We start from the raw sequence: 26,833 nt of genomic DNA, 5'->3' as shown, positions 1-26,833 counted from the left end.
TGAAGTGCCATGAAGTCCTCCAGTTATTTGTCCATGAGTAAAAGAAATACCTATCAGCTCTACTTGTAAGTAGTTAGGTCCAAATGGCTAAATAAGTACATCCTAACAATTTTATAGCTGTTTGAAAAAAAATAAATATAAATTGAAAGAAAAAATCATATTTTTATTTCATCCTTAAATAACCACAATTACTTGCTAATGAAATGTGTGTACTTGTTGGGCTATATAGAGCTTCTCAAACCTTGGAATCGAATTAGACATCATCACCCTTATAGCCTGTTCCATACTGATTTTTCACACAGTGCCTGCTTTGTATCACACAGCGCCTGCTTCATATCACACCAGCCACCAAACACCCAGCTTTACAAAGATACAATGTCACCTCATGGAATGTAGCTTCATGTTGAAGCTGTGAACTGCTTCGAGCTAATACTGTGTGTCCAACAGATATTGAGTGTCACAGATTCCTTTGAAAACTTAAAATAGGAGTGTCTGGGTGGTGTAGTCGGTTAAGGGTCCGACTCTTGATCTAGGCTCATGTCATGATCTCATGGCTTGTGAGTTCAAGCCCCACTTTGGGCTTTGCACTGATGGTGCAGAGCCTGCTTGGGATTCTGTCTCTCCTTCTCTCTGCCCCTCCCCCCGCTGGTGCTCCCCACCCCCTCTGTTCTCTCTCACAAAATAAATGAATAAACTTAAAAAATTTTTTAAATATTCCACATTACTCTTATAAATTCCCTGCAGCCTCCTAGGGTACCGTGGCACACGGTTTGAGAACCATGGTGCTTCTTTGTAGGCAGCATTTCCCAAAATTATTGTTTTCTCAGGCAAATTTACTAACATAACACTGGGTAGTATTCTGTGGAACGTGTTTTGGGAACTGTTGGGATACAGCATGAAGAGAAAATATCCAAGAGTCCTTCCTGCAGAATCAGAAGCTGCAGTTCTATGGGAAATACTTCTGGGTGTTGACAGAGTTGAGTGTGCTTAGCATTTGCATTCTGAGCATACAGTGCTGCTTCCTTATTTTTAGCTGTCAGCAGGTGGGCCTGCTATGACTCCAGACTTTGCTTCTAAAACCAGCATGCATCCTAGACAGTGTATATGGAGATTTGGGCACCTAGCATTGCTCCCACCCAGCCATACTTCGGACAGGTTTACTGGTCTCCCCAAAATGTATGTACATGTGCAGCTGAAGGCAGCGCTTTGCAAAGCCAGTGGATGTTTTCTGATAGACTGAAATATTTTAGAGAAATCTTTTGGACTTAAGCTGGGGTTTTTCAGCAGATATCTGGCTAATGCCAGGTCATCCTAGTAATGGGGGTTTATGACAAGGACTCCCAGGTCTTGGGGCAGCACAAGAACCATCTCTACAGATTTTTGGCTACTGTGGGTTTTAGGGTTTCTGAGACCAGGAGTATGAGTGGTTTCATGACCAATGTGGCAATAGCATGAGCTCTGTGACCTGCCTTCTTCTGGGCATTTCATTTCCCAGAGAGTGTTCCACAGCACCCCAGCCCATTGGTTGCTCCAAGGAAAAGAAGGATTTATGACATAGACACTCAAAAGCATGGAAAACATATTTTTTTGCAAGTTTTCCAGTTTTAGAAGCTTTTGATGCAATGCAAATGGGGCTTACCAAAGAGAACATGTATCTGTAGGGGTGTATGTGTGTGTCTGTGTATTGTGTGTGATTATGACTAATGTCCATCAATTACCTGCAAATTACTAGACAGTGCCTGTAATGATAGTTCTGTTTTTAGCTTAATGGTTTATGTATCTAACTAGTGGCTGCTGTCTGGAGTAGGGCTGCTGGCAAATCAAAACACTATTTGCCAAGCCTGTCAGTGTGACAAATGTTGCTTGCATTTACTCTTTTATTCCCAAGGTCAATTGACATGTCTTTTTTTTTTTTATCACTGCTTGATGTGCTAAGAGCCTTAAATGAGAGCCATCCAATAAAGGCCCAATTTGCTATATTACTGCTTATTCCTGGATAATTCTCTATTAGTTGGGCTCTTTAAGATTTTAGGGAAGAGACACGCATGGATCACCCTCAGAAATAGGGGTTTATTGCAAGGATCCCCAGATCTTGGGACGGCACAGGGCCATCACTTCAGCCTTTTTGGTCACCCTGGGTTTTAGGGCTTCTGAGACAAGGAACACCAGCAGCCTGCTGGCCATTGTAGCAACAGCACGAACTTCATGACCTGCCTTCTCTTGACATATAATTTCCCAGAGGGTGTCCCACAGAACCCCAGCCCATGTGCTGCTCTGAGAATGAAAAGGTCTCTCATCAAATGGGTTGGGAACTGTTGGCATCATCTATTCCTGCCTTGGAAGTTTGCTGTTCACTTATTCAGTTCTCTGAAGAGCACTTTATTTTTTTTTATTTTCTGAAAACTCCTCGCTTAACTCTGTTTACCCAGCATGTTCAATTCTGCTTCACTGACAAACACCCTAGAATATCCTCTGAAGAATAATCTTGTATTCGTGCTTTCCAGGAGAATCTGGTTGTGTCCATTTGTCGCCCTCTGTGCTGGGGGTCCCTGCGACCGCCCTCAGCTTCCATGATTTGCTGGGACGACTCACGGGATTCAGCCTATAGCTGCATTCATGGCTTTGATCTGGCACAGTGAAGGACACAGAGCAGAATGGCCATGGAAAACCGTGCACGGGATGAAGTCTGGGGGAAACCAGGCACAGGCTTCCAGGAGTCCTTTCCCAGTGGAGTCGCACAGAACATGCGTAATCACCCCAACAAGGGACTGTGACAACATGTGTGAAATGCTGCCACTGGGGAAGCTTAGTGGAGACTGAGTGACCAGACTTTTTATTGGGCGCACATAACATGGGCATTGTCCGCCTGGCGTGAACCAAAGTTCCACACTCTCAGGTGTTTAGTGTGAACCAGAATGTGCATACAAAAAACAGTTTAGGCCACTCTTACTAGTTCTGGGAATGGTGGGGGCCCTCCTGAAATCCACATTCAATACCAGTCAAGGGGCAGCCTTGTAAGCTGGCCTTCAAATGACAATAGTCAGGCCTTTTCTGTCCACTCTCTGATGGCTGAATATTCATTCATTCTATATTTGCCTTCATCAGCTTGGCTGCTATAAAAAATGTTCCATAGACTGGGTGTCTTGTAAACAACAGAGATTTAATTCTCATCGTTCTGGAGACTAACAGTGCAAGATGAGGGTGCCAGCCTGGTGAGGATGTGGTCAGAGCATATCCACAATCCAGGCCATAGACTTCTAACTCTCCCAGTATCCCATGCCAGAGGGCTCCACCCTCACAACCTCATTTAGTCCTAATTGCCTCCCAAAGGCCCCACCTCCTAATTATCACATACGGGGGGTGTTGAGTTTCAGCATATGAATTTGGGGTGGGAGACACATTCAGTTTGCAACACTAGTGCATCTAGTATGTGTACTAGTTAGTGATACAGAGAAAAAGGTAAACCTCGTCCTTGACTTCAACAGACCTCTCATTCAGAAGGAAAGACAGACACATCCCAAGTAATTCAATAAGAAAATCAAGTCATTACATATGGAGTGAATATTGCAAAGGAAAAAGTAATATGCCCTCTGAGAACATTTATCAGGGATCCCTGAGGAAGTAACCTGGGAAGCTAGTGGGAGATGGGTAGGTGACATGGTGGCAACCTGGGTGGCTAAGGGGTGGAGATCAGTGTGTGCAGCCCTAGGGGCAGCAGATGCAAAGGCCCAGGGGTAGAAAGAAACACAGCACATTCAAGAAAAGCGTATAGGCCAGCGTGGTTGGAGGGGAGAGAGACGTGAGCTGAGGCAGAGAGAAAAGCGGGCCAAATAATACAAGGACACAAAACCTTGAGCCGCATCACCCAAGGGGGCAACCTGTCTGTCTCATCCCCAGTTTATGCCCTGGGAGCCCACAGATCTCTGCTTTCACTTGAGGCCTGGAGCACCAGTCACAGCAGTGTTTATTCAGGGTTCTGCCCCTATCCTCAGAAGGCTGCCTGTGCCCCCCTTTCTCTGAGGAACCCAGAGTAAACCAACTATCTTGTCATTTGCAAATGTCTCCTGATCTGCTGGCCTCACCACATCTAAATTATAGTAAAATCTACATTTTAAAACACTGTGGCAACGAACAACCCTCAAATCTCAATGGTTTATCTCACCAAAGTTTATTTCTTGCTCATACTACATATTCACAAACAGCTTGCAGGGGCTTTCTCCTGGGTGGCATCACCCAGAGACCCTGGCCGGCAGGGACTCAGGATCCCCACAGCTGGTGGGGCAGGGGGATTGGGCAAGAGGTGCACAGGCTCCTCAGAGCTCCCTCCTGGAAAGAGCACACTTGGCTGCTACCCACATATCCTGGGCAAAGCCAGTGCCCAGCCAGGCCTGCCCTCAGCAGCGACGGGGAGATGCCATTCCACTGTGTGTCTGGGAAGACACCAAACCAGGTATATGGTGCCTTCCACAGGGACTCAGGAGAATGCAAATAGATTGAGTGGTCTGGAGGTCAAGGACACGTCTCTCAGAAACACTTAAATGTTGAGACACATGTGCCGAAATTTGAACAAGGAGACATTTTAGATGAGTAGGTGGAAGAGATGTCAGAAAGTGCTCTAAAAAGGAAATGGCATGTGCAAAGGCCCTGAGGAGGGGTGGGTTGCTCATTGGAGGACCTGAAGCCAGGAGGAGCGTCCGGGAGAAAGGCAGGGAAGAACATTTCATCACTGCCAGTGTTTGGAGTGTGGACTCATGGGGATAATGTGTCAAGTCCGTTTTATTATCAGCTTCAGATTCTCCAGGGGAACTGTATCCCTTTTTGCCTGCACTCTGGGCTGACCACCGGCCCCGCCCTTGACCAAAGAAGACTGGAGGGGCGGAGCCAAGTGGGATATAGGGCAGAGCATCTAGACAGGCTTTGTGGAAGTCCTGGTCCTAATCTTAAGAACCGTGGGAAGCCATTGGTGGATTCTGCACTGGGAGAGTGAAAGAGTGAAAACTGTGGGGTGTCGGACATCAGTTTCTAAGACCTTGGGTCATTCTGGGCATGGAGGCAGAAGCAAAGAGAAGGCTCTCGAGGAAGTGGGGAAGACAGGGTTGATAAAGTGGAAGGTGAGCGTTAGCTTACATGGGTGGCCACACCACCTATTTGCAAAAGCTGTTCTCTGCACACTTGAGAGTCAGGGGGAGAGAGCCCAAAGCAGCCGGGGCACTTGCAATTTTTGCCTTCATTTTTTTTACCCCATTTCTCTGATAAGTCTATATTCCACTCTTTTTTTTTAAGTTTATTTATTTTAAGAGAGAGAGAGAATGAGAGTAGGGAAAGGGCAGAGAGGAGAGAGACCATCCCTAGCAGGTTCCACATCATCAGCACAGAGCCTGATGCGGGGCTCAAACTCACAGACCGTGAGATCATGACCTGAACCGGAATCAAGAGTCAGACACTTCACCAACGGAGCCACCCAGGCGCGCCTGGGTTCCACTCTTGAAGGATGCCTCACGCCTTTCATTATGGTCTCTACACTCATCAGATAAAAGATGGGAACGTTTGAAATCTTTATCTGCTTATTCCAGCATACGGCATACAGCGTGGTAACTCTCCGTGACTGTGAGGTCATCAGTTTGTCTCAAATTTATTCAACAATAAAGAGTGGATGAGGGAAGAACGGGCAGTGGGGGAAGGGAGCGATGATTCAACTATCCAGAAGGCTTTTTCACACCCCCTCCCGCATTAGCACTTTTGAGGAATCCTTCATGTTAGAATTTATCTACCAAGGCTGGGAAAGAAATAGCAGAATGGTAAATATCTGATTAGAGAAAATGCCTTGTAAGCCGCAATTCCATATATTGCAAGCAATAAAAACGTAATTGTTTGTTGACAGTGTATATTAGCTATGCACAGCTTGTGTCAATATAGTACTAAGACACTAGGGTCTAGGAATCTTTACTGGCAGCTCAGAAATATCATGGAACGAACTAGGGGAATAAAATCAACAAGGTCCACCCGGTGGGGTGAATGCCATTCCCAGAGATCACTTCACGGGAGAGGCCTTGGAGAGGTGTGAGAGTCCTACATGCAGCTGTCTGTTGTTGAAGGAGGAGTGTCCCTAGACTGTCTGGGAAGGGCACCCAAGGGCATAATTGTGCAGGACATGGGTGACAGGCAGCTGCTGTGAATTGGGCCCATTTGGAGGTGGAGACACCCAGGGCTGGTTGGGATGGGGCTTGGAGATCAGACCCAGATAGAGGTCTGGTCTCATTGGGGGACAGTTTGGTATTTTAATGCCAGGGTCCACTGAAGGCAGCAATCTGTCATCAACAGACATGAATATCCGGGTGTGGGGGAAGGGTATCTGCCACATGGGCATGTTGGAAGGAAGCCAGGAGAGGTGAGTGATGGCTTTGGGGCTGGAGTATGGTTCTGGTGGTCAGTCCTTTTCCAGCAATGACCCAGCCAGTGCTGAGTGTGTGTGTGTGTGTAGTGGGGGAAGGGTGGGGTACAATGTAGGAGAAAGAATACACAGGAGGCAGTGGAAGAGAGGGGGTCTGGCAAAGACCAAGCAGGGGCTCAAGGCTCAGTCTAGGGGGACTGAGTTTAGGTCAGAACTCATGGAGGTCTCAGGTGCTGTCCGGTAGAAACGTAGTGTGAGCCATAAATATAATTTTTAAAAACTTTAAATTTTGAATTCATTATAGATTGACAGGAAGTTGAAAGGATAGTACAGGGGTTCCGTGTACCCTTCCCAGTTTCCCCCAATGGGCACATCTAACGTAACTACGGTAAAATATCAAAGCCAGGAGGCTGATGTTACAGTGTCATTTTAGCACCTGTATGCATTCACGTCACCAGCTCTGCAATCAGGGTGTAGACCTGTTCCATCGCCTCAAAGATCTCCCTCGTGCTGCTCCTTTATAGTCACCCCACCTCCCTTCCTCTCCCCATCCCTTGCCCTTGGCAGCCACAAATCTGTTTGCCATCTCCTTAATGTCATTCCAAGAAACTGATGCAAATGAAATCATCTGGTATGTCATCTTCTGAGATGCACTTCTTTTTTTTTTTTTTTCCACTTCTCGTGATGCCCTTGAGATCCATCCAAGTTGTTGCATGTATCAACAGTTCATTCCTTTTTCTTGCTGAGTAGTATTCCATGGTGTGGAGGTCCTGCAGTAAAGGGACTGGTGTTGGTCACTCACCTACTGAGGGACATTTTGGTCGTTTCCAGTTTTTGATTATTACAAAAAAAGAAATGCTATGAACAAGTGTGGACAGCTTTTGGTGAGGACACCTGTTTTCACTTCTCTGGGATAAATGCCCAGGCGTGTGATTGCTAAATTGTATGATTAGGGTATGTGTAGACTTTTTTTTTTTTTTAAGAAATGGCTTGTTTCCAGAGTGTCTGCCATTTTACATCCTACCGGTAAAGTCTGAGAGATCTAGTTGCTGTGCATCATTGTCAGCATTTGGTGTTGTCGCGATTTTTATTTTATCTGTGCTAATGGTAGGTAGTCGCATTTCACCATGGTCTCACTTTGCAGTTCCCGAATGGCCAGCGATGTCGAACATTTCTCATATGCTTGTTTGCCACTATTTTTAAAACGTTTGTTTGTTTGTTCATTTATTTATTTATATGAGAGAGAGAGAACATGAACGAGGGAAGGGCAGAGATAGAGAGGGAGACAGAGAATCCCAAGCAGGCTCTGCACTGTCAGTGCAGAGCCCCAAGCAAGGCTTGAACATGAGCCTTGGATCGAACATGGATCGATCCTTCGAACAAGGATCGAACGTGATCACAAGATCATGACCTGAACCAAAATTAAGAGTGGGACACTTACCACTGAGACACCTACATGCCCCTTGCTTGTCATTCTTATATCTGCTTTAGTAAGCTGTCTCTTTGTGTCTTTTGCTGCTTTTTCAACTGGCTTGTTAGATCTTTGACTCACTGTCAGTCCTCGGGGAAAAGCATTCAGTCTTTGGCCATTAGGTGTGAGATTAGCTGTAGGATTTTTGTAGATGTTCTTTATCAAGTTCAGGAAATTTCCCTCTATCCTTAGTTTTCTGAAAGTTTGTGTTTTCCATCAAGAATGAGTGTTGAATTTTGTCAAGTGGTTTTTCTACATCAGCTTATATGGTCATGTGATTTTTCGATTTTTGGCCTGTTAACATGGTGAATTACAATGATTGATTTTCAAATATATTTTAAATTTTTTTAACATTTATTTGTCTTTGAGAGACAGAGGGAAACAGAGCATGAGTGGGGGAGGGGCAGAGAGAAGTGGGGCACAGAATCTGAAGCAGGCTCCAGGCTCTGAGCTGTCAGCACAGAACCCGATGCCGGGCTCAAACTCATGGACCGCAAGATCATGACCTGAGCCGAAGTCGGACACCCAACCAACTGAGCCATCCAGGCACCCACAAATATATTTTTAAGTGTTTATTTATTTATTTTGAGAGGGGGAGAGAGAGAGAAAGAGAGAGAGAGCAGGGGAAGGGCAGAGAGAGAGAGAGAGAGAGAGAGAGAGAGAATCCCAAGCAGTTTCCTCTCTGTCCGTGCAGAGCCCTACACGGGGCTTGATCTCATGACCCTGGGATCATGACCTGAGCTGAAATCAAGGTTGGATGCTTAACCTACTAAGCCAGCCAGGTGGCCCTGATTGTCAAATATTAAACTAGCCTTACATCCTTGGAATAAACTCCACTTGGTTATGGTATATAATTATTTTTATATATTGCTGAATTCTGTTTGCTAATAATTTTTAAGGATTTTTGTGATTATATTCATGTGGGGTATTGGTCTTTAGTTTCTTGATTTGTACTCTCTTGGTTTTGGTATCAGGGTGATACTGATCTTATAAAATGAGTTTGGAAGTGTTCCTTCTTTTCTCTATTTTTTGGAAGAGATTGTGTAGAATTGGTGTTAATTCTTCTTTATATGCTTGATAGAATTCTCTAGTGAAACCATCTGGGCTGGTGTGTATCTTTTTTGGGGATTTTTTAAATTACTAGTTCAATTTCCTTAATAGTGATAAGGCTTTTCAAATGATCTATTTCATACTGGGAAACTTACAGTCGTTGGCGCTTTTCAAGGAACTGGTCCATTTCATCGAATTTGTCAAATGTGTGTGTATGATTTGCAGTATTTCCTTATCATCCTTTTGATAGCCACAGGATCTGTTTTCTGTAACCTTTGCCAATTCTGGATATTCGTCAATCTGAAAGGTGAAAAATGAGTCTTGTGGATTTAGTTTCCATATTGTTTTTCATTTGTTGTGTGTGTGTGTGTGTGTGTGAGAGAGAGAGAGAGAGAAAGAGAGAGAGAGAGAGAGAGAGAGAGAGAGACAGACACTGAGCGGGGCAGGGGCTGAGGGAGAGGGAGAGAGAATTTTAAGCAGTCTCCATGCCCAGCACAGAGCCCTATGAGAGGTTCAATCTCAAAATGGCGAGATCATGACCTGAGCTGAAATCAAGAGTCGGAGGTCCAACCAGCTGAGCCACCCAGGTGCCCCTGGTTTCCATATTTTTAGTATTAAGTATGTGGATCATTTTTCTGTTTTTGTTTATTCATTCCTTTGTCATTTTCCTTTATACTTGTTCATCTTTTTCAGGTTGATTTGTAAGTGTTATTTATAGATTATGAATTCTTTCCAGTTTGTATTTTTCTCTTTATTTTTTTATTTTATTTTATTTATTCAGTTTATTTTGCTTTGCTACATGTTTTTAATTTTCACATAATTGAATCAACCGATATTTTTCCTTAATGTTTCTGGGGCTTCATGCTGTGTCCGTCAGCAATAGATTGCAAGAGGTAGAACCCAAATCAAACTAGCTTGAGAACAACAAAAAAAAGGAAGGATGGATGGATGGATAGAAGGAAGGAAGCAAGCAAATAGAGGATGAATGTTGGCTCGTGTAACCAGGTACTGCAGAGGTAGATGTCTCTGCATGGCGAGATCAAGGATCTCAACAATGTACCATCAGGGTTCTGTCTCTCTTCTTTCACTTTCAGCTTTGTCTGTGTCTGTGTGGGATATCATTTTGTAAAGCAGCTAGGCTCTGGGTAATGTTAAAAAGATGGCTGAAAGTCCCAAGCTTACATTCTAATGGTTTACAATCCAAAACTAAAAGACTCGGAATCTGCATATCCTACCCCACGGAAGGACTCAGAATGACCCTGCTTGGGTTTTGTTTCCTCCTTCTTCTCCATGCCTTGAACCAGTCTGTGAAGATGAGGGATATGCCATGATTGGTCATTTGCCCGGTTCTGTGGCTAGTGAGTGCATAGGGTACCCCCACGTAGTGACAGCTCCCTAGAAGAATGATGGTAGAAGGTAGGACCCAAATGAATCCTCTAAACATGTCACTCTTAGAAAGACCTTCCTCAGCATAAGATGATTAAAAAAAAGGTTGTTTTTTTCTAATATGTATGGTTTCACTATTTTACATATAAATTTCTTTTTTTAATGTTTATTATTCTGAAAGAGAGAGAGGGACACAGAGAGTGAGTGGGGGAGGGGCAGAGAGAGAGAGGCAGATACAGAATTCGAAGCAGGCTCCAGGCTCCGAACTGTCAGCACAGAGCCCAATGCAGGGCGTGAACTCATGGACCACAAGATCATGACCTGAGCTAAAGTTGGATGCTGGACCGACCTGGACACCTAGGTGCCCCTACATATAAATTTCTGACCCATGTTGGAAAGTCAGGGAAATGGAGACAGAAAGTCAGGGACAGGGACAGGAGAGAATATGGGGTAATGTAGGCATCTTTTGCTGGGAGCTCTTATACTGGAAGAGAACATGATCTTGAAACTGATTTGGTCATCATAGCTCGATCACTTTCCTTCTCTGTTCCTTGAGTTTATTTTGAATTAATAGGAATCCTATAAGATTAGGATGGTGGGAAGGGCAAGGGCTTCATCTTGCAAAAGGCTTTTCATGGTGGGCATTAACATATACCTGATTCAACTTGTCTGAACCCAGTGCTTATGATTCTAAGGGACATGTCGGCATCCAGATATTATATGACAATGGGAGGTATAGAGTGGGATCCAGGAGCACCACAGGTATCCCAAACTATTTGAAAATCAAGGTAAAGGTAAACCTTGAATTCCTTCCCAGAGCCCTGTCAGGGGTGCAGGAAGGAAGGGTGAGCCTCAGATAGGAGATGAAGGACAGAGGCAGACAGGGGACTGGCCATCTCACTACATCCTGTGTGTGTACTCAGGTCACCTGTGGGTTCCCAGCCGTGGACACCTTCTCTCCTAAAATATGTTCCCAAGCGTTCACTGAAGGCTTCATTATTTTACTTTTTTTTTAACATTAGAAGAATCTTTTACAAATGATTCTTTAGTGCTGAAAACATATTATCTCAGGTTCAACAATTCCTTCCATTTCACCTCTGTTTCTTTTTCTTCACTGAACTCATAGAAAAAAAATTTTTTTAAGCATTTTAATTTTAAAAGCATGTATAGTACGGTCCCATTTGTATGAAATTATTTCATTGATGATGGCCCCATCTATTGATCCCTCCATCTATTTGTACATCAACTGTCAAGAATGGTTATTTCTAGATTGCGTTGGGTTTTTTACTTTTTGCTTTCATCCTTTAAAAATAATAAGCACTTATTTGTATAAAAGCGGTAGACTTATTCCTTTTAAAGAATAAAGTCTGTGATGAGAAGCATCCACCTTCTGCTAATTATAGTTGAGTATATTTTCCTCAGTATGCAATAAATGTTGTCTGTTGACAATTACTAGTTGTAACTTTGTGGTGAAGTCTACCCAGAGCCAGAAAGGGAAGGGACAGGAGAAGACACCCAAAGAGAAGAAAGGAGTAAGAGACCTAACTGAGACAGGTCCTCCAGGTTGTAGGATGGCCCGTGGCTTCCAGAAAGTGGCCTCCCACGTGTCTGTGTCAGGAGACTGCTGGTTGCCGTCACCTCTGCTCCATCACCTCTTTGTCTTTGGACTCCTTGCTTATGCCCAATGTTAGGCTTCTTTCATATCCCTCCCTGTGCCTAAATCAGCATTGTGCATCCAGCAAGCACTCAATAAATGCATAACGGACGCTCACTTCCCAAAGGGGTCATTCTCCCTAAATCGCGCCTCTTTGTCTTCCAGGCTCACAGGCTTTCAGCTGCCAGCCACCATCGTCAGTGTGGCCACCACCCTCTCTCTGCGCCTCATCAGTGACTACGCGGTCAGCGCTCAGGGCTTCCATGCCAGCTATGAAGGTAGGTGCCTCATGGCCCCCACCATGGGGACCTGATGCCTCAGGTCAGAATAGCCGTAGGCGGGGCCAGGCTGCTCTCAGCTGCGGGAAAGGGATGCTTCAGATTCAGAGCTCCCGCCTTCCACAAGGCTGCCTACTATCCAGTAACTCGGTTACCTAAATTGTCTGTGCCATGTTCCCAGGAAACTGAAAATTGAAATCAGAGCTCAGGTGTGGTAATTCATCTTGAGGGCCTGGTAGCATCTATTTCTCTGTCCCCTAAATGCATTTTGTTGTGTTTTTGTTTTTTTAATTCTGTTTTCTATTGGACTTAATTGTCCAAGTTACCTCTGCTTGGTTTTAGAAGTAAGAGAGAGAGAAAACCTAAGGAAAAGAAATTAAAAAAATAAGTAGCAGGAAAAAAATTCTGCTCCATATAGGGAATGCAAAGAGTCAGTTTTATATCATTCAGAAAAGAACAATCAATTTTTCCTTAATAGCACAGATTAGGGTTTCTTGGTTTGAGTTATGCAAATAATTTCCACTTCTCTCGCTTGTTTAAATATGGTGTTGGCATTCAAATTAACACTAATATCTTCAGATTATACACTATTATTATTATTAACTTTATTATATTAGTTCAGAAGGTGGTACTTCTAGATCTCTGTCATTTCCCTAGGAAATTTACATCTCATTAATAGGTAATTATGCTGCTCTTGGCTAAGACCACACAGCTATTTTGTGTTGAGATCATTAATAGGCATATTTTAAGACTGCTAATGATAATTAATAGCAGTAATGACATAACACCCTAGTAAAGCATGCCAGTTATTCAAAAACTTTCTTTCCCTTACCTCCAAGAACTTAAAGAATAGGTGATGCTTTCTTGAATGAAGCTATAGCAATATGGAAATAGATATCACCTTTGTCCTGGCTAGAAATACACCATGGAAAAAGGGCAAGTCCTACCTCCTTGGCAAAGCCCACCCCTGGTAGTAGGGGTGTGAGGGACAGAGTCTGATGCTTCAACCTCAGCATTTGAGGACTCCTGAGAAAGGTCTCAATTAGTCTTAACCAAAGGTTCCTGAGAGGCTCTGTAGAAAGTTCTGCATTCCTTAACTGAGGGCTTCTGACATAATTCCAGATCACTTTAACTGAGGGCTCCTGACATAACCACAGTCTCCTTTAGCTGAGGGCTCCTGACAAAAGACTTAAGTATCTCTAAAGGACTCTTGAGATAATCCAGTTTCTTTAGAAAAACAAAACAAAAACAAAAGCAAAAACAAAAAACAACGATCAGTTTCTCCCAATAGCAAGCCTGTAATCTTGGTCATTCTAGCTACATCTTCGCCCTGAATCTTTGTCCCTGAACCCAAAGGAATTCTCTCAAAGTCTGAGTTACAGCCTCTTCAGAAGAGGCCTCTTCAGAAACTCCTTACGGTATCTCTGGTCATGAGTTCCTTCTATGACATACTAGCCTTGGGGAGACTGGCTGTGTTTGGGGACGGTGGTGGAATGAGTCAGTGACACCAGACTTGATGCCTGCAGAGATGCTGGGAAGGACTGACCCAGGGGGACCTGGCTGGGCCCTCACGATGTCCTCACTCAGCAGTCATTGTAGATATTTAGCTGAGGCCTGGATTTTCATAAGGCTTTAGGGAAAAAGTGTCCTATTGATTCCTAACCACATTGTCCCCTCTGCGGAACAATGCCAAACACTTTTCCACCACGTAGAGCAGATCTGAGGTTATATTTGCTGAGGCCTTTTAAATCAGAAGTTGTACGTAGCCTGGACATGGAGGGTCTACCCTTGAAATTAGGGCCAAAATTCTGAATGTAATGGATATGTGTATTTTTTTAAGAAAAGGTCTAGAAAAGAGATCAACAAACTATGGTCCCCTGGCTAAATCCAGCCCATGGCTTGCTTTTGTAAATAAAGTTTTATTAGAATGCAGCTAAGCCCATTTGTTGATGTACTATATATGACTCCTGGCAGGTACTACAACTTAAGAGTCAAGCTACTGCTGCAGAGATCATGTGGCCTCAAAATCTAAAATATTTAGTCCCTGGCCCTTTACAGAAAACGTTTGTTGACCCTCTGTCTGGGGCTGCACTACCCAGCGTAGTAGCCATTTGCCACAGGGGAATATTTACATTTAAATTAGTCAAACTTAAATAAAATTTACGGTTCATTTTCTCACTCACACTAGCTTCATATCAAGTGTTCAATAGCCACATGGTGGCCACCACAGTGGACAACACAGGTAGAGAACGTTTCTGTCATTGCCGGAAATTCTACCGGAAGGAGCTGAACTAAAGCTTCCATCAGATTCACCAAGGGTCTGTGATTCAAAAGAGGCCATACAATAGTGAAAAAGAGTAGAGGCTGGTGGGTCCCTCCTTCTACCTGCCTGGCACAGAGGAGGCAGTGCAGACCTGAGAATGCTGCAGAACCAGTGGGCCAGAGGAAGGGCCTGCCCTAGCTCAGCCACATAACAGTGACATTGGTGGTAAGAAGACAAAACCTTGCAGGCGAGGCAGGCAAACCCTGAGCCAGTGCAAACAGGTGGCTGTGGCTGAGTGAGCCCCCATGCGGTCACCCATGCAGGGTTTCTGCTGACTCCAGTCTGTGTGGCTGCTGTCTTTGTGCTGCCTGGCAGAGTGGCTCGTAGATGCGTGTGCTAACAAGGGAGCCACCCACAGAGAGGCCAAGGCTGGGGCTCTCACCAAACCTCACTGATCTGGCCCAGGGACTGGACCACGGGGGTGCATTTGGAAGAGTGTGAACTGCACCGATCTGTGGAACACCTAAAGTTGGGGTGGGGGGGCAAAAAGTGGAGAGGGTGGGAGGAGCCAGTAGGGGCAGCCTCTGCTGGGAATAAACCACGTGCTGCATGCATTCACCACGGTGGCCTGGGCCTGTCTGTCACCGGGCTTATCAACAAGATACCAGATAATCCCACATTTGGGGGTTGACTGATAAAACACTAGCTTCTTAGGCCTATAACTGACTCACTGACCTTGGGCAGAATTTTTGGAACTACCCGGGCCTCACTAGAGGGGGCTGGGGAGATCCAGTAGTCAGAAAGACTGTGAAGATCTGGCTCTCTGGGAGAGAGGTCAGCCCCTCCCTCCATCACGGAGTCTGCCTCAGTCATTTGTGCCAGACAGTCGTAGACAGACAGACAGACAGTCTCCAGCAGAGGAGGCCCCCCTACCAGCCCGGACTGCCCCCAGCCAGGACGGCCCCCTTACATTCTCTAGTCAAGACAGTGCTGCATCCGTTTAAAAGAAAACATCAAACATCGGGGCCCTGCTCTCGGCAGCTCCCTTTGGCTGATGTCCCCGAAAGTCTGCTATCAAAGCGAGTTTGCCTCCTCCACCGCATCGGGAGAGTGAAACATACAGATAAGGAATCGAACCGCTGCGGGGGTCTTTGGAGAAAGGTGAAGTCAGGTGAAGGGTGTCAGCCCACAGCAGCTGCCGCTTCAAGGGAAAGATCAAAAAGGCCAATCGTCTAACCCCTGGGATGACAGGAGATGCTTGATTTGTAATCCCCGGGGACGAGAGTGTGGGCTGTGGCCACGGACCAGAGGGAAGGGGATCAATTTGTATTGAGTGCTGACTGTATGCCAGGCACTTTACATACATTATCTCACTTAATCCCCACGGTGGCCCTGCGGACCGACATCGCTATCTCTATCTTACAGATGTATGAGCTGCGCGCGACTTGAGAGTTTTGTGTTCAGCTTAAGGCTACCTGATGGCCAGAAGTTTTTACGTGGCTTCTCTGGCACTAAAGACTATACCCTTCTGTGCTGCACTCCCTGCCAAACTCCTGGAGTAGGGCAGAGATTGGTGACTCCATTTCATGGGCAGGTAAACTGGAGCTAAGTCAGAGGCAGGGAAGGACACGGGAAGCCTGCCTCAGCTCCAGTGCGCCTCCAGGCTGGTGTCAGGGTCTTCCCCGGGGAGGCAACAAGAGATATGTCCAGAGCCTCTAAGCTAGGGCTGCCAGATAAACTACAGGATGCCCAGTTAATTTGAATTTTAAATTATTCAGATTTAAAAACTTGAATATTTTAAAGTGTAAGTATATCCCAAATATTCCACGGGACATACTTATACTAAAAACTTACCCATTGTTCATCTGAAAGGCACATTTAACAGAGTGTCCTGTATATTCATTTGCTGGCTCTAGTAACCCTTTCTCGGCACAGAGTCCCCAGGAGTCCTCACCCCATTCACTTCCCCCTCCTCCTGACCTCCAGATCTGCCCCCACCCCATCCTGCTCTGCCCAGCTAGGGCTGCCCATCCGCTGCAGAGGGTCCAGCCTCACCTCTGCCATTCCAGTGAGTGTACATTTAAACAGCTCTCTGCACATGCACATGGGCACCTGCACATAAATGCAGATCCATACATATCGGGAATTATGCTATGTGCTCAGTTCTGTAATCTGGTTAACGAGGACAGAGTTTTTCTATGTTAATAAAAGTAGCCTGGCTTTGTTTGTCCTTCTTAATGAGTATCAGCGAGGGAGCCATTGTGGTTTGCATGTATCACAATTATTTAACCAGTAGCCTTCTGTGGACACTTAGGTGAAGAACATTCTTGTACATACAACTTAAACCCTCATCTAATTATCTTCTTAGAATAAATTCTTGGAAGTGCAATTGCTGGGTCAAAGAGTGGGTAGATTTTACATTTTAATACATAATTTCAGTGTTCTTAGAGAGGTTATACTGATATACACCTCCGCCAACAGCACACGTAGGTCTATCCCTCTGCCCCCTACGTTGCACATTGGTGAGTTTTAAGTCAGTTTCATTGGTTAAAATGGGTGAAAAATGAAATCTCATTTGTTGTTATAATTTGCATCTCTTTGATGATAGGGAAGGTTGAGCCCCTGTCATCACTTACTGGCCTTTTGTAGAGCATTTTGTAAATTGCCTGTCCCACCTCTGCCCATTTTTCTGTTGAGGCGCTAGTATTTTTTCTTATCTTTTTTGTAAGTGGTTTTTGCATATTAAAGATATTAAAGTTATGCGTTTCCTTTTGATGTGCACGAGCTTTAGTTTTTATGCCACCGGTTTTAAATTAAAAAATTTTTACTTTTATGATCTACCTTTGGTGTCATGCTTAGAAAGGCCTCTTCTATGCCACAATCAGATAAATATTCATACAAATGTTCATCTTATTCTTTTAGAGTTTTATTTTTACATTGCACTCTCAAATCCCGCTGGAATTCAGTTGTGTTTGTCTTAGTTTCTGCGACGGTTTCCGTCCCTGCCCCACCGGTGCTCTGCCTGTTTGTCCTTCATTCTCCCTCTTCGAGTATGTGGAAGCCGTCACTTCTCAGTTTGCCCCCGGTGATTCTCTCCCTGATATTTCGGCCTTGTCTTCAGGTATTATTTCTCCCAGCCTAGCTGCCAGACTTCTCGCCTTCTCCACACACAATTCTCAAAGACTGTGTGGAGATGTTTCTGTCTATTCCAGACTCCTCAGCAGATAAACAGGAGTTATTATAAGCCAATCAGAAATGTCAATTAGATGAGTCTCTGCAGGTTTTAAATGCCTGATCTTGGTTGCACCTTTGCGTTTTAGGACCATTAATCTCGAGCAGTCCGTCTGACACTTTGGCGAAGGAAAGCCCATCCCTGAGTGCTAAGTCTTAGTCGATCAGATCTATTTAATCATCGAGATCTGAAAACTGGTATTTATTTCTGCTTAGCTAAATCTGTCATCGTGGGATTTCACTATCAAAACATAGGAGGCTTCCTTAAAAATCAGGCCTCTCCACAGATTCTAGAAGGATGAAGGACCCTTATTTTTGCAAATTCCCTGGTAACCATTAAGGGGAAAGGTGGCATAGTACAATGATTGAGACCTCAGATTCTGGATTCACCCATATCTGGAATCAAATCCCATCTCTCTCATTCACTTGCTGTGAGACCTTGGCCAAGTAATTTCATTTCTCTGAGCTCTGACCTCCACATCTGTAAAATCAGGATAAGAATATGCTTCACAGAGCTGTGAAGACTAAGGAAGAGAAGGCACAAGTCCCACGATGTGTTCAGGACAGGGTCTGGCAAATTATCCCTGCTCGATAAATATCAGTGGATTAACGAAGTTACCCTCATGCTAACCTCACTTGCCTGGGACTATTTCAGGAGATGGAAAAGATAATGTCATCACTGGAGGTCACAGCCCCAGCTCTGCCTCAGTCCCCTGGCTCCTGAGTTTGCCTAAAACCCTCATGCTGTGTCTAGTCTACAAACAGACCGTGGCCTCTCTGGGAAAGGGGAGGAGTTGTCCATCACCATGAGCACCAGGACTGCCTGTGAGGGCACCCACTGGACAGGGATGAGGCCTCAGGTCCTGCCACTAGGCGGACCAGAACTGTCCAGGTCAAGGCCGGGAGCTTAGCCTTTTCATGGCCTCTGCTCTTTCCATCAGAGAAGGTTGGCTCTAGAACTAAATATGCTCATAACACGTCCAGCAGGCTCTATACATTGGGGATTGGACTCATGAACTTGAAAGCTGTGACTGTCTTTGCAGACACACGTGCACACACACGTGTACACATGCATGCTCACACATGCACATGTGTGCACACACACATGCGCACACACACACACACACACACACACACACACACCATACACACACACACACACCACTTCCCTGTATTTCCTTTCATCTAATTCACGTGCCCTGAAGCCCACCCACGAACCACTAGTCCACCTGAAAGAATGATCCTAGAGGGGCTGACATCACCCATAAAGTTGATGGTAGAGATTCTTTCATTCACTGAGCTAATATTTACTGAGTGCCTACTGTGTGCAGTTGCTGATTTTTCAACCGAGCCTCACCTTCACAACCACGGTTTCCCCCCTCTGCCCCCATCCACCTGTACTCCCAAAGGGCACCAGAACAGGGGAGGAGGAGGACGCACTCAATACAGTGTCACTTCTGAAAGAACACCTTCGTGTGCTTTTGCTGCCAGTGGAAGGTCAGCAGTGTCACCCCTGGGGGTCAGATAGACACGTCTGTAGGGGACAGAAGAACAAAGATGGAGCTCCCTTGGGTGCTAGACGAGGAGAGGCGGGTTTGCAGCAAACTTCGGGCCAGGGTGTGCTTTCGTGGCTTTTGGAGGTGGAGCAGGGTTGAAGGTGAACATGACACTGTGCACACAGAGAAACTGGGGTCCATAAATGGGCCCTCCTGATTTTATTCCTTCCTATAATTAGGCCTGCTGATTCCCCATCTCCCAGTCTCTACCTCTCGGACAATTTCCTCATTCTGAAAGGGTTTCCCAATTCTGGGACATTATGCAGACATTTCAAAATTGGGCTAATGGAAGCTATTCAACTGTGTGTGTGTGTGTGTGTGTGTGTGTGTGTGTGTGTGTGTGTGTATGTGTGTGTGTGTGTGTGTGTGTGTGTGTGTATATATATATATATATATATATATATATATATATATGCAATTTGCACCATTCAGCCTGCTCTGGGCCAGAACAGCAGGCCTGGTGAGGCCTCCTCTAGGGTGGGAGGCAATGAATGTCCATTTCCTCTGCCCAGGAGGGATGGTGCTTCCTGAGTGAACCTGCTCCATTTCTGATGGCTCTGCCTTGGGAGTTGGAGAACATTCCTTTTAATCAGTACTGTGGAGTAGCAAATTAATACATAGAGATGTGACATTTGAGACAAATTGGGCAGCACGTCTCAATAAGTGGGGAATCAGGATGAATTTCATATCACGTCCTCAATAATTCCACAAACAGTTCATCATGCACAGTGATATTTCCCCCCTTTGGGGAAGAGCATTAACATAATTTGACGATGATATCATATCAAACTCTAGTGCCCTGACCCTCCTCACGTCAGTGTGTTAGAAGACACGGTGATGAAGGGGAAGGAGCCTTTTCAGGTGGCCAGACTACCTGCAGGTAAGGTGGACATCCACTTTAGTTCTCCTTCTTCATTCATTCATTCATTCATTCATCATGCATTCAACAAATATTTGCCACAGATGCTCTATGCCAGGTCTCAAGGTAGGCTTCGAGGAATATGCGTGCATAAGGAGCCCCCACCTTTAAAGAGCTCTGGGACCTAAGACTCTTGGAAGGGGGAAGGCCAAAGGAACAGGGGCCAGAAAGTGGTGGGTTCAAATGCTGGTTACCTATGAGAACTCAGGCAAGTCTCCCAACCTCCCTGAGCTGATTATTTGCCAAAGAGAATCTGTAATGCCCCCCTCAAGGGATTGTAATGAGGACTAAAGAGTTAATGTATATAAAATGCCCGGCACAGAGTCTCTATTCAATAAATACCAACTCCTCTACTGCATGGAGAAAATTGCTCTCCTGCCTGGTAGGGTCTCTGGAGATCATTGCCTTGTCCCCACTGTGTGACTTCGGGCAAGGCACCGAACCTCTCAGCTCCCTCCTACGGAAAATGGGATAACCCACTCTTCCTTTCAAGAGGAGCGTGAGCATTAGTGAAAAGGTCTGGAAAGCACCTAGCATAACATTTGGCACACAGTTGGCACTCAGTGAAAGGAAGCTCTTATAATAGGGCCTGGTGTGTTTTGTGGGCGTGAAAAAAATTATTTCCCAACAAAGCCTTTGGTCAAGCCTTGTGGGTCTTCAAGAGCAAGGAAGGCCGCCTATTTTTTGTTTCTTCTGTCACCATGATACCTGAGTCCCAGGCGTGGCACGCGACAGGGACATTGCCCTGGTAGCTAATGCTTGTCTCTGCTAATCTGGATCCCTGCTAGTCCATATAGGGCTTCTGTGCAAATTAGCACAAGTGTCCACCCTGAGGGCACACCGCCCTGTGAGCATATGGCTTAATGGATAGAGGAGAGGCTGGAGTTTGGTTCTCATCACCCCTCTGTCTGGGCACCCTTTTGCACTCACTGTTTTTTTTTTTTAAAGAGCGAGCAAGAGAGAGAGAGAGAGAGAGAGAGCACAAGAGGGGGAGGGGGCAGAGAGAGAGAGGGAGACACAGAATCTGAATAAGTCTCCAGGCTCTGAGCTGTCAGCGCAGAACCTGACACGGGGCCTGAACCCATGAACTGTGAGATCATGACCTGAGCCGAAGTTGGACACTTAACTGACTGAGCCACCCAAGAACCCCTGCACTCACTTTTTGTACTCAGCCTGAACGACTGCACAAGGGGGCCTTGCCCCAGAGCCTTCCTCTTAAGAGTCTGTAGTCACTCTTGGTCCAACAAAAGATTCAGAAAATCGTTAGATGCTGGGGTGCAAGGATCTCAGGGGAGCTCTCACTTAAACCTTCCGATTGCTTCCACGATGGAGAGCAAACCCCCTCCAGTCATGAAAGCCCTGGACATCAAACTTACCTCCATCCCCTTCCTCCTCTGACCCCACTGGACTCTTTCCAGTCTCTGTCTCCCCTACATTCCTCAGACTCCTCCACCCACTTCCCCCCTGCACCACCACTTTGTTCCTTTTTTTGTTCTCCTCCCAGTCTCTGCTTAACCCAAACCCACAGGCTGCCGGTGGTGCAGACATTGCCTCTCAGCCCTGGGCCCATCTCCCCCCATCCCACGCATCGCTCATACCTTTCCTGTTCCTCCTTCACCTTCTCCACGCCCATGTGTGCTTCCGGATGGCTGGGACACGCAGGGGAGCGATGGGGAGCACTGAGGCTGCAGGCTCAGGTCTGGGAGGGAGAATCGGCTCCTAGCCCAGCCGGCTAGTAACCGGTGGGGGGGGGTGGTGGTGACCGCCCCTGTCATAGGAAGACACTGATAATCCCTCCTTCATGCACGATTCTCACCAGGAACAAACAACGCCTGTTGGGCATTCCTAATGCACTCAGAAAGCAGACATGGGGACTGTTGTGATCTCCGTTGACAGCTGTGTCTAGCCCAGGGTCCGACATGTGGTGGATGCTCAATAAACAATGATTAAATAAGATGGAGTCGACAACAGGTGCTCATCTTGCCCATGTAAAAGACCCCAACAAGGAAAGAGATTCGCTCAAGGTATCTGGGACCGTATTCCGCTGAATCTGAGATACCCTCTGTTAGAAGATATAGCTCGATTTGATGTACCACAGAGAAAGAAAAACATGTTGCCAATTGAAGTATGACATGCTATTGATTACAAAACACATCTCAATTTCAAAGATACTAAAAAATGGAAAAATGCGTGCCCTAGAACCGATGAAATATGGTAATTCCTTAATTGCTTTTGACCACGCCTCAGCCTCCTGTGCAGTGGCTCGTCCTTTTGACCTCTTCCCCGACCCAGGGCTCTCTGATGGTCCAAGCTCTTCCTTCTCAACATTCAGGTGGTGGCTCCCTCAGCCATGTGATCACCTCTTAATTTATTCTCTTGGCTCCGAGTCTCATTACTTCTCAATTTTCTGCATTGAACTCTATTTAACACCTATTAACACAGGTCTTCAGTTGATAAACGCCCTTTTCACGGGAGGCAGCAGGATGCCCCAGCCTTGACCCTTCCTGCCATATCTGTGCCCAAGGCGGGTGAGCCCATTAAACCCGAACATGGCTCACCCGGGGCCATTGCCAGCCCACTGCCAGCCCCTCCCATAATGGCCCCTGAGGCACTGGTGGGGACAGGAATGTGGTTTCCTCTGTTTGGATGGGAGGTGGGAGGGCCCGCCTTTAACCACTGTTCTGGCAGAGACTGTAGCTGGATGTTCACATCTGCCTCCCTCCCATGGGTCTGGGTCAGGTGAGCCCATCAGAACTTCTTCCACTGGCCCCTGCCCTGGCGTTTGAGAGGACACATGCCTTCCTACTTCCTCTTCCTTGGGGGGACCTTCCCCCCCAACCTCGAGGATAACACCTCCACACAGAAGTATCAGATTGAATATTCCAACCTCCTCTCTTCCCATTGTTTGATAATTTGGAGGTGAGAAGCTACTGTTCTGGATTATTCTTTCCAGCTCCTCCCTTTAATAGTGTGGATAATTGAGGGTTTGCACCCATTGATACTACATTTTAACAGCAGGAGGGAAAACACCTAGCAGGTTAGGTGGGAGATGCTGATTTGGCCGTTTGGGGGTGGACAGATTGCATCCCTGTCCTTCCGGTCCCATTGCATGAAAGCTGTTTCACAGTCTATCCTCACACGAGCCACAGGATCCGCGCACACCCAGGGCCTCTGAGATGAAGAAAACAAAGGAACCAGCATGTGTTGAGCACCTGTGACGGGCCCAGCAATGCAATGGGAGCTTTGCAGACCCCGGACATCACCACCTCAAGAGCAAGGCCTTGCTAAGATCCGCATTTCACGGATAAGGAAGTTCAGGCCCAGAGAGGTTAGTTACCTCGCCTGAGTTTATACAGCACCTAAGGGGCATGCACACCTCTCCACTCTGTGCTGCCTCCCAAAATAACTCCCAGTTGGTCCTCCAAACCCACACATAGGAGGCGCTGTGGAGTCAGGGTGCTAGGGTGTTTCCAAGCCTGCAGTTCCTAGTCTTGACCTTGATGAGGACACTTGCTGCCAGCGACCCTGTCTCATAGGCGATGGCTTTGCTTCCCTGCTTTTCAACCTGCCCTTTCCAGTTCTTCATTTCCTGCTCTTTCCTTAAGACCTTTATCCAGCCATATTTTAGGAATAATGCAGATTGGGTTTGGTAATGAATTCCGTTACCGGGAGTGGTTTTGTGGAGTGGAAGAGGGCAGAGAAATGGGCAAGCCAAGCATTTCAGCCTCAGGGCCTCCATACACTCTGTTCCCTTTGTCGCTGTGCCCTGGAGGCCCCGTAGCTTTCTGCCTTGTCTTTGCTTCAGGCCTCTGCTCAGATGTCCCCTCATCAGAGAGGCCTTTCCTGACCATACTATGTAACACAGCACCCCCACCACCCCTTCTCCCTGTCACCCCTTGACACATGATAACGATTATTTGTTTGCTTATTGTCTATCTCCCCTATTAGATTACGAGTTTGGGGAGGGGGGAGGGTCTTCCTCTTTGTTTTGCGTGGTTATTGTTCTTCTCTGCAGAGTCCTCAGCTCCCAGAACAGGTCCTGATGTGTTAGGCACTCAATAAATATTTGGTGAATGAATGAATGAATGAATGAAATCAAAGGTCAGAAGAAAGAAAGTGTAGTGAGCACCTGTAAGAAATCTTGCCTGGCAGAAGTGTAGACTATGAGAAGCTGGAGTAGCAGGAACTGAGCTGGACGAGGGTTGGAGGCCAGCTCCAGCCGGGCCTGGGAGGCCACAAGAAGGAGTTTGGGCTTTATTTGCAGAGAGAGGCCATCACCAAGGGGTGCTAGGCAGGGAAGTGACACTGTGAGATTTGTGTACTTCAGGGATAGTGAGAAGGACAGGGGACAGATTAGAGCCAAGGAAGCCATGGCAGATGGGGACCACTGCCCAGCACAGAATGTGCCTGGACCTTCTTTAGCACTGTGGAGGGTGCCAGGACAAGGGGACACCTAGCCCGGGGCTCATGCCACACTGCCCACGGTTCCTTATGGATGGGTATTTGAGCTGCTGAAATAGAAGAAATGCCCTACACGTGGAACAGCTTATCTTTGCCAATGGCTTAAACAAAATATGTATGGTATTCCTGTCTGCAGACATTCACGATGTGATTGTAACTGATTGAAAAAGCTCACCTCAAGAGTCCTGATGAACACATGATCCAGGGACTGGGATCTCCAGTGTCAAGTGATGGAGATGAAGCCTCAGGGATGACAGCTGGAAATTTTGCAGAGGATTCCGAGCAGGGAGGAAGAGCAAATACATTGGACACTGATGATTGTAACGATGAATAATATTGCTTCATCTCCTGCCAGGTGCTAGGGATTCTTCCAAGTGCCTTACGCGTCAACATTTAAGCCTCACAGCAATCCTATGAAGTAAGTGCAACCATTATCCCCATTTTACTGAGGAAGCACAGAGAAGTTAAGTAACTTGCTTGAGGCCACACAGCTAGTAAGAGGTAGAATGTGGGTTTGACCCTAGGCAATTTGAAGTCAGCTGGCAAAAAAGAATAAAATACTTTCATGCAGCCGGGATTGTTGGATCAAAATAAATATTTCACTATAATGGAGCACAGTGCCAAGCTTTGTACTTTAAGGATCTAGCAAAAGGAAACAATGTGCTGATCTGGCTATATTCAAATGTGAAAGCTCTACATAACAAAACCCACCTACAATGGAGAGTGTTGAATAATATTACGCCAGATAGGGTAGGAAAGGTTGATTCTTTATATTATATAACGAGCCCAGCCAGGGTGGTAAGAAAGATATCGGGAGTTCACACCAGAGGAAATAGAGTCAGCAAGTAAATATTCAGGAGAGCTGTTCAGTCTTGCTGGTAATCAACGGAGTGTCAATTAAAACAACGGAATGACACTTTATCCCTAGTCAATTAGCTTGAAGACCCTTAGGCGGAAAGATGGTGCTGGAGCAGATACAGAGAAACGGCACACTCACAGTTGCTGGTGGTGATGTAAATGAGTCCTTTGGGAATCCAATTTGACAACATGTATCAAGAGTCATAAAATGCTCATGTCGTTTGACCCAGTAACTCCTCTCCTGGGAATATATCCTACGGAAGTAATTCAACAGAAGAAGAAAGTTATATGTGTGAAAGTGTTGATTTCAGCGTTATTTATAATGATGAAAAATTGGAAACTGTAAAAATGTCCAACAATGGGGGATGCCTATGAAAATTATGGTCTATCTACCTAATGGATTTATGCAGCCATTTAAAATTATAATAGCATTATTTAGTAATATAGAAAGATGTTTACGACATTATTTTCAGTGGAAAAGCAGAACGCAAAATTGTTTCCCCATATTTATTACAACTGTGTAAAGTAGGTCTTATATGGACAGGGACTGGATGAAAATAAAAAAGGGAAGCACCTGCTGTGGGAGGGCAGTGAGATTGTGGGTGTTTTTGACCTTCCTCTTAATGGCTGCTCTAGTGTTGATTGTGTGATAAAGGGTAAATAGGAGAAAATCCAAAATCAAAGAGTAAACTAAAATCAACAGCAATGACGTCTGGCTTATGTGAAAACTACACAAAGCTTTCATTTGTCTGTGAATAGAACATGTGCCAAACATCACATGGCTCTATTAACAGAAGTATAGACACCGATCTTAGGAGGTGGATACATTCAGAGGAAGGAAACTCACACGATAAAGCAATGATCAGTAGCAAGGTGTTTTTGAGGGTCAGACTGTATCTCCAGTGTTAAGACCCAGCACAGTGTAGGTGTTTGGGAAACATGAATGAGAGAAGTAATTATCTCTAAAGAATAGTTAAAGAGAGGACTTGGAGGTGACTTGAGGATGTGTTACATGCAAGACAAATAAATGTTTATTCTGAATTGTTCCAGAGAGCAGGCAATGTCCATTGCATAGATGTTTGAGAGGTGAATTCCAGCCAAGCCACAAGAAGAAATTCTGCATAGTTTTAATTATTGAGGTAATGAGCTCCCCATCTCTGGAGGTGCTCAAGCAAGGGTTTGACCAATCAAGTTCTACCAGAGATGCCATTAGCATACTTCTCAAATTGGTATGTGTACTGAATTGCATCGATTTAACATTCCATCAATTGTAAGATGCGCCATTATTTTATGCACCACTAAGAAAGAAAAAACA

The 26,833-nt window shown here is 45.6% G+C and overlaps 1 protein-coding gene across 1 annotated transcript in view; it reads left to right on the top strand.

The window, feature by feature from the left end:
• The window catches only part of CSMD2 (CUB and Sushi multiple domains 2), a 538,353-nt gene that overhangs the window by 34,792 nt on the left and 476,728 nt on the right, over positions 1-26,833 (top strand). The window contains 1 exon segment of the mRNA XM_042993830.1: positions 12,118-12,230. Coding sequence (XP_042849764.1) covers positions 12,118-12,230 — 113 coding nt within the window.

Source organism: Panthera tigris, chromosome C1, assembly GCF_018350195.1.
Source record: "Panthera tigris isolate Pti1 chromosome C1, P.tigris_Pti1_mat1.1, whole genome shotgun sequence".
Taxonomy (NCBI): Eukaryota; Metazoa; Chordata; class Mammalia; order Carnivora; family Felidae; genus Panthera; species Panthera tigris.
The sequence above is the reverse complement of the archived record's forward strand: the minus strand, read 5'-3'. Positions and strand labels throughout refer to the sequence as shown.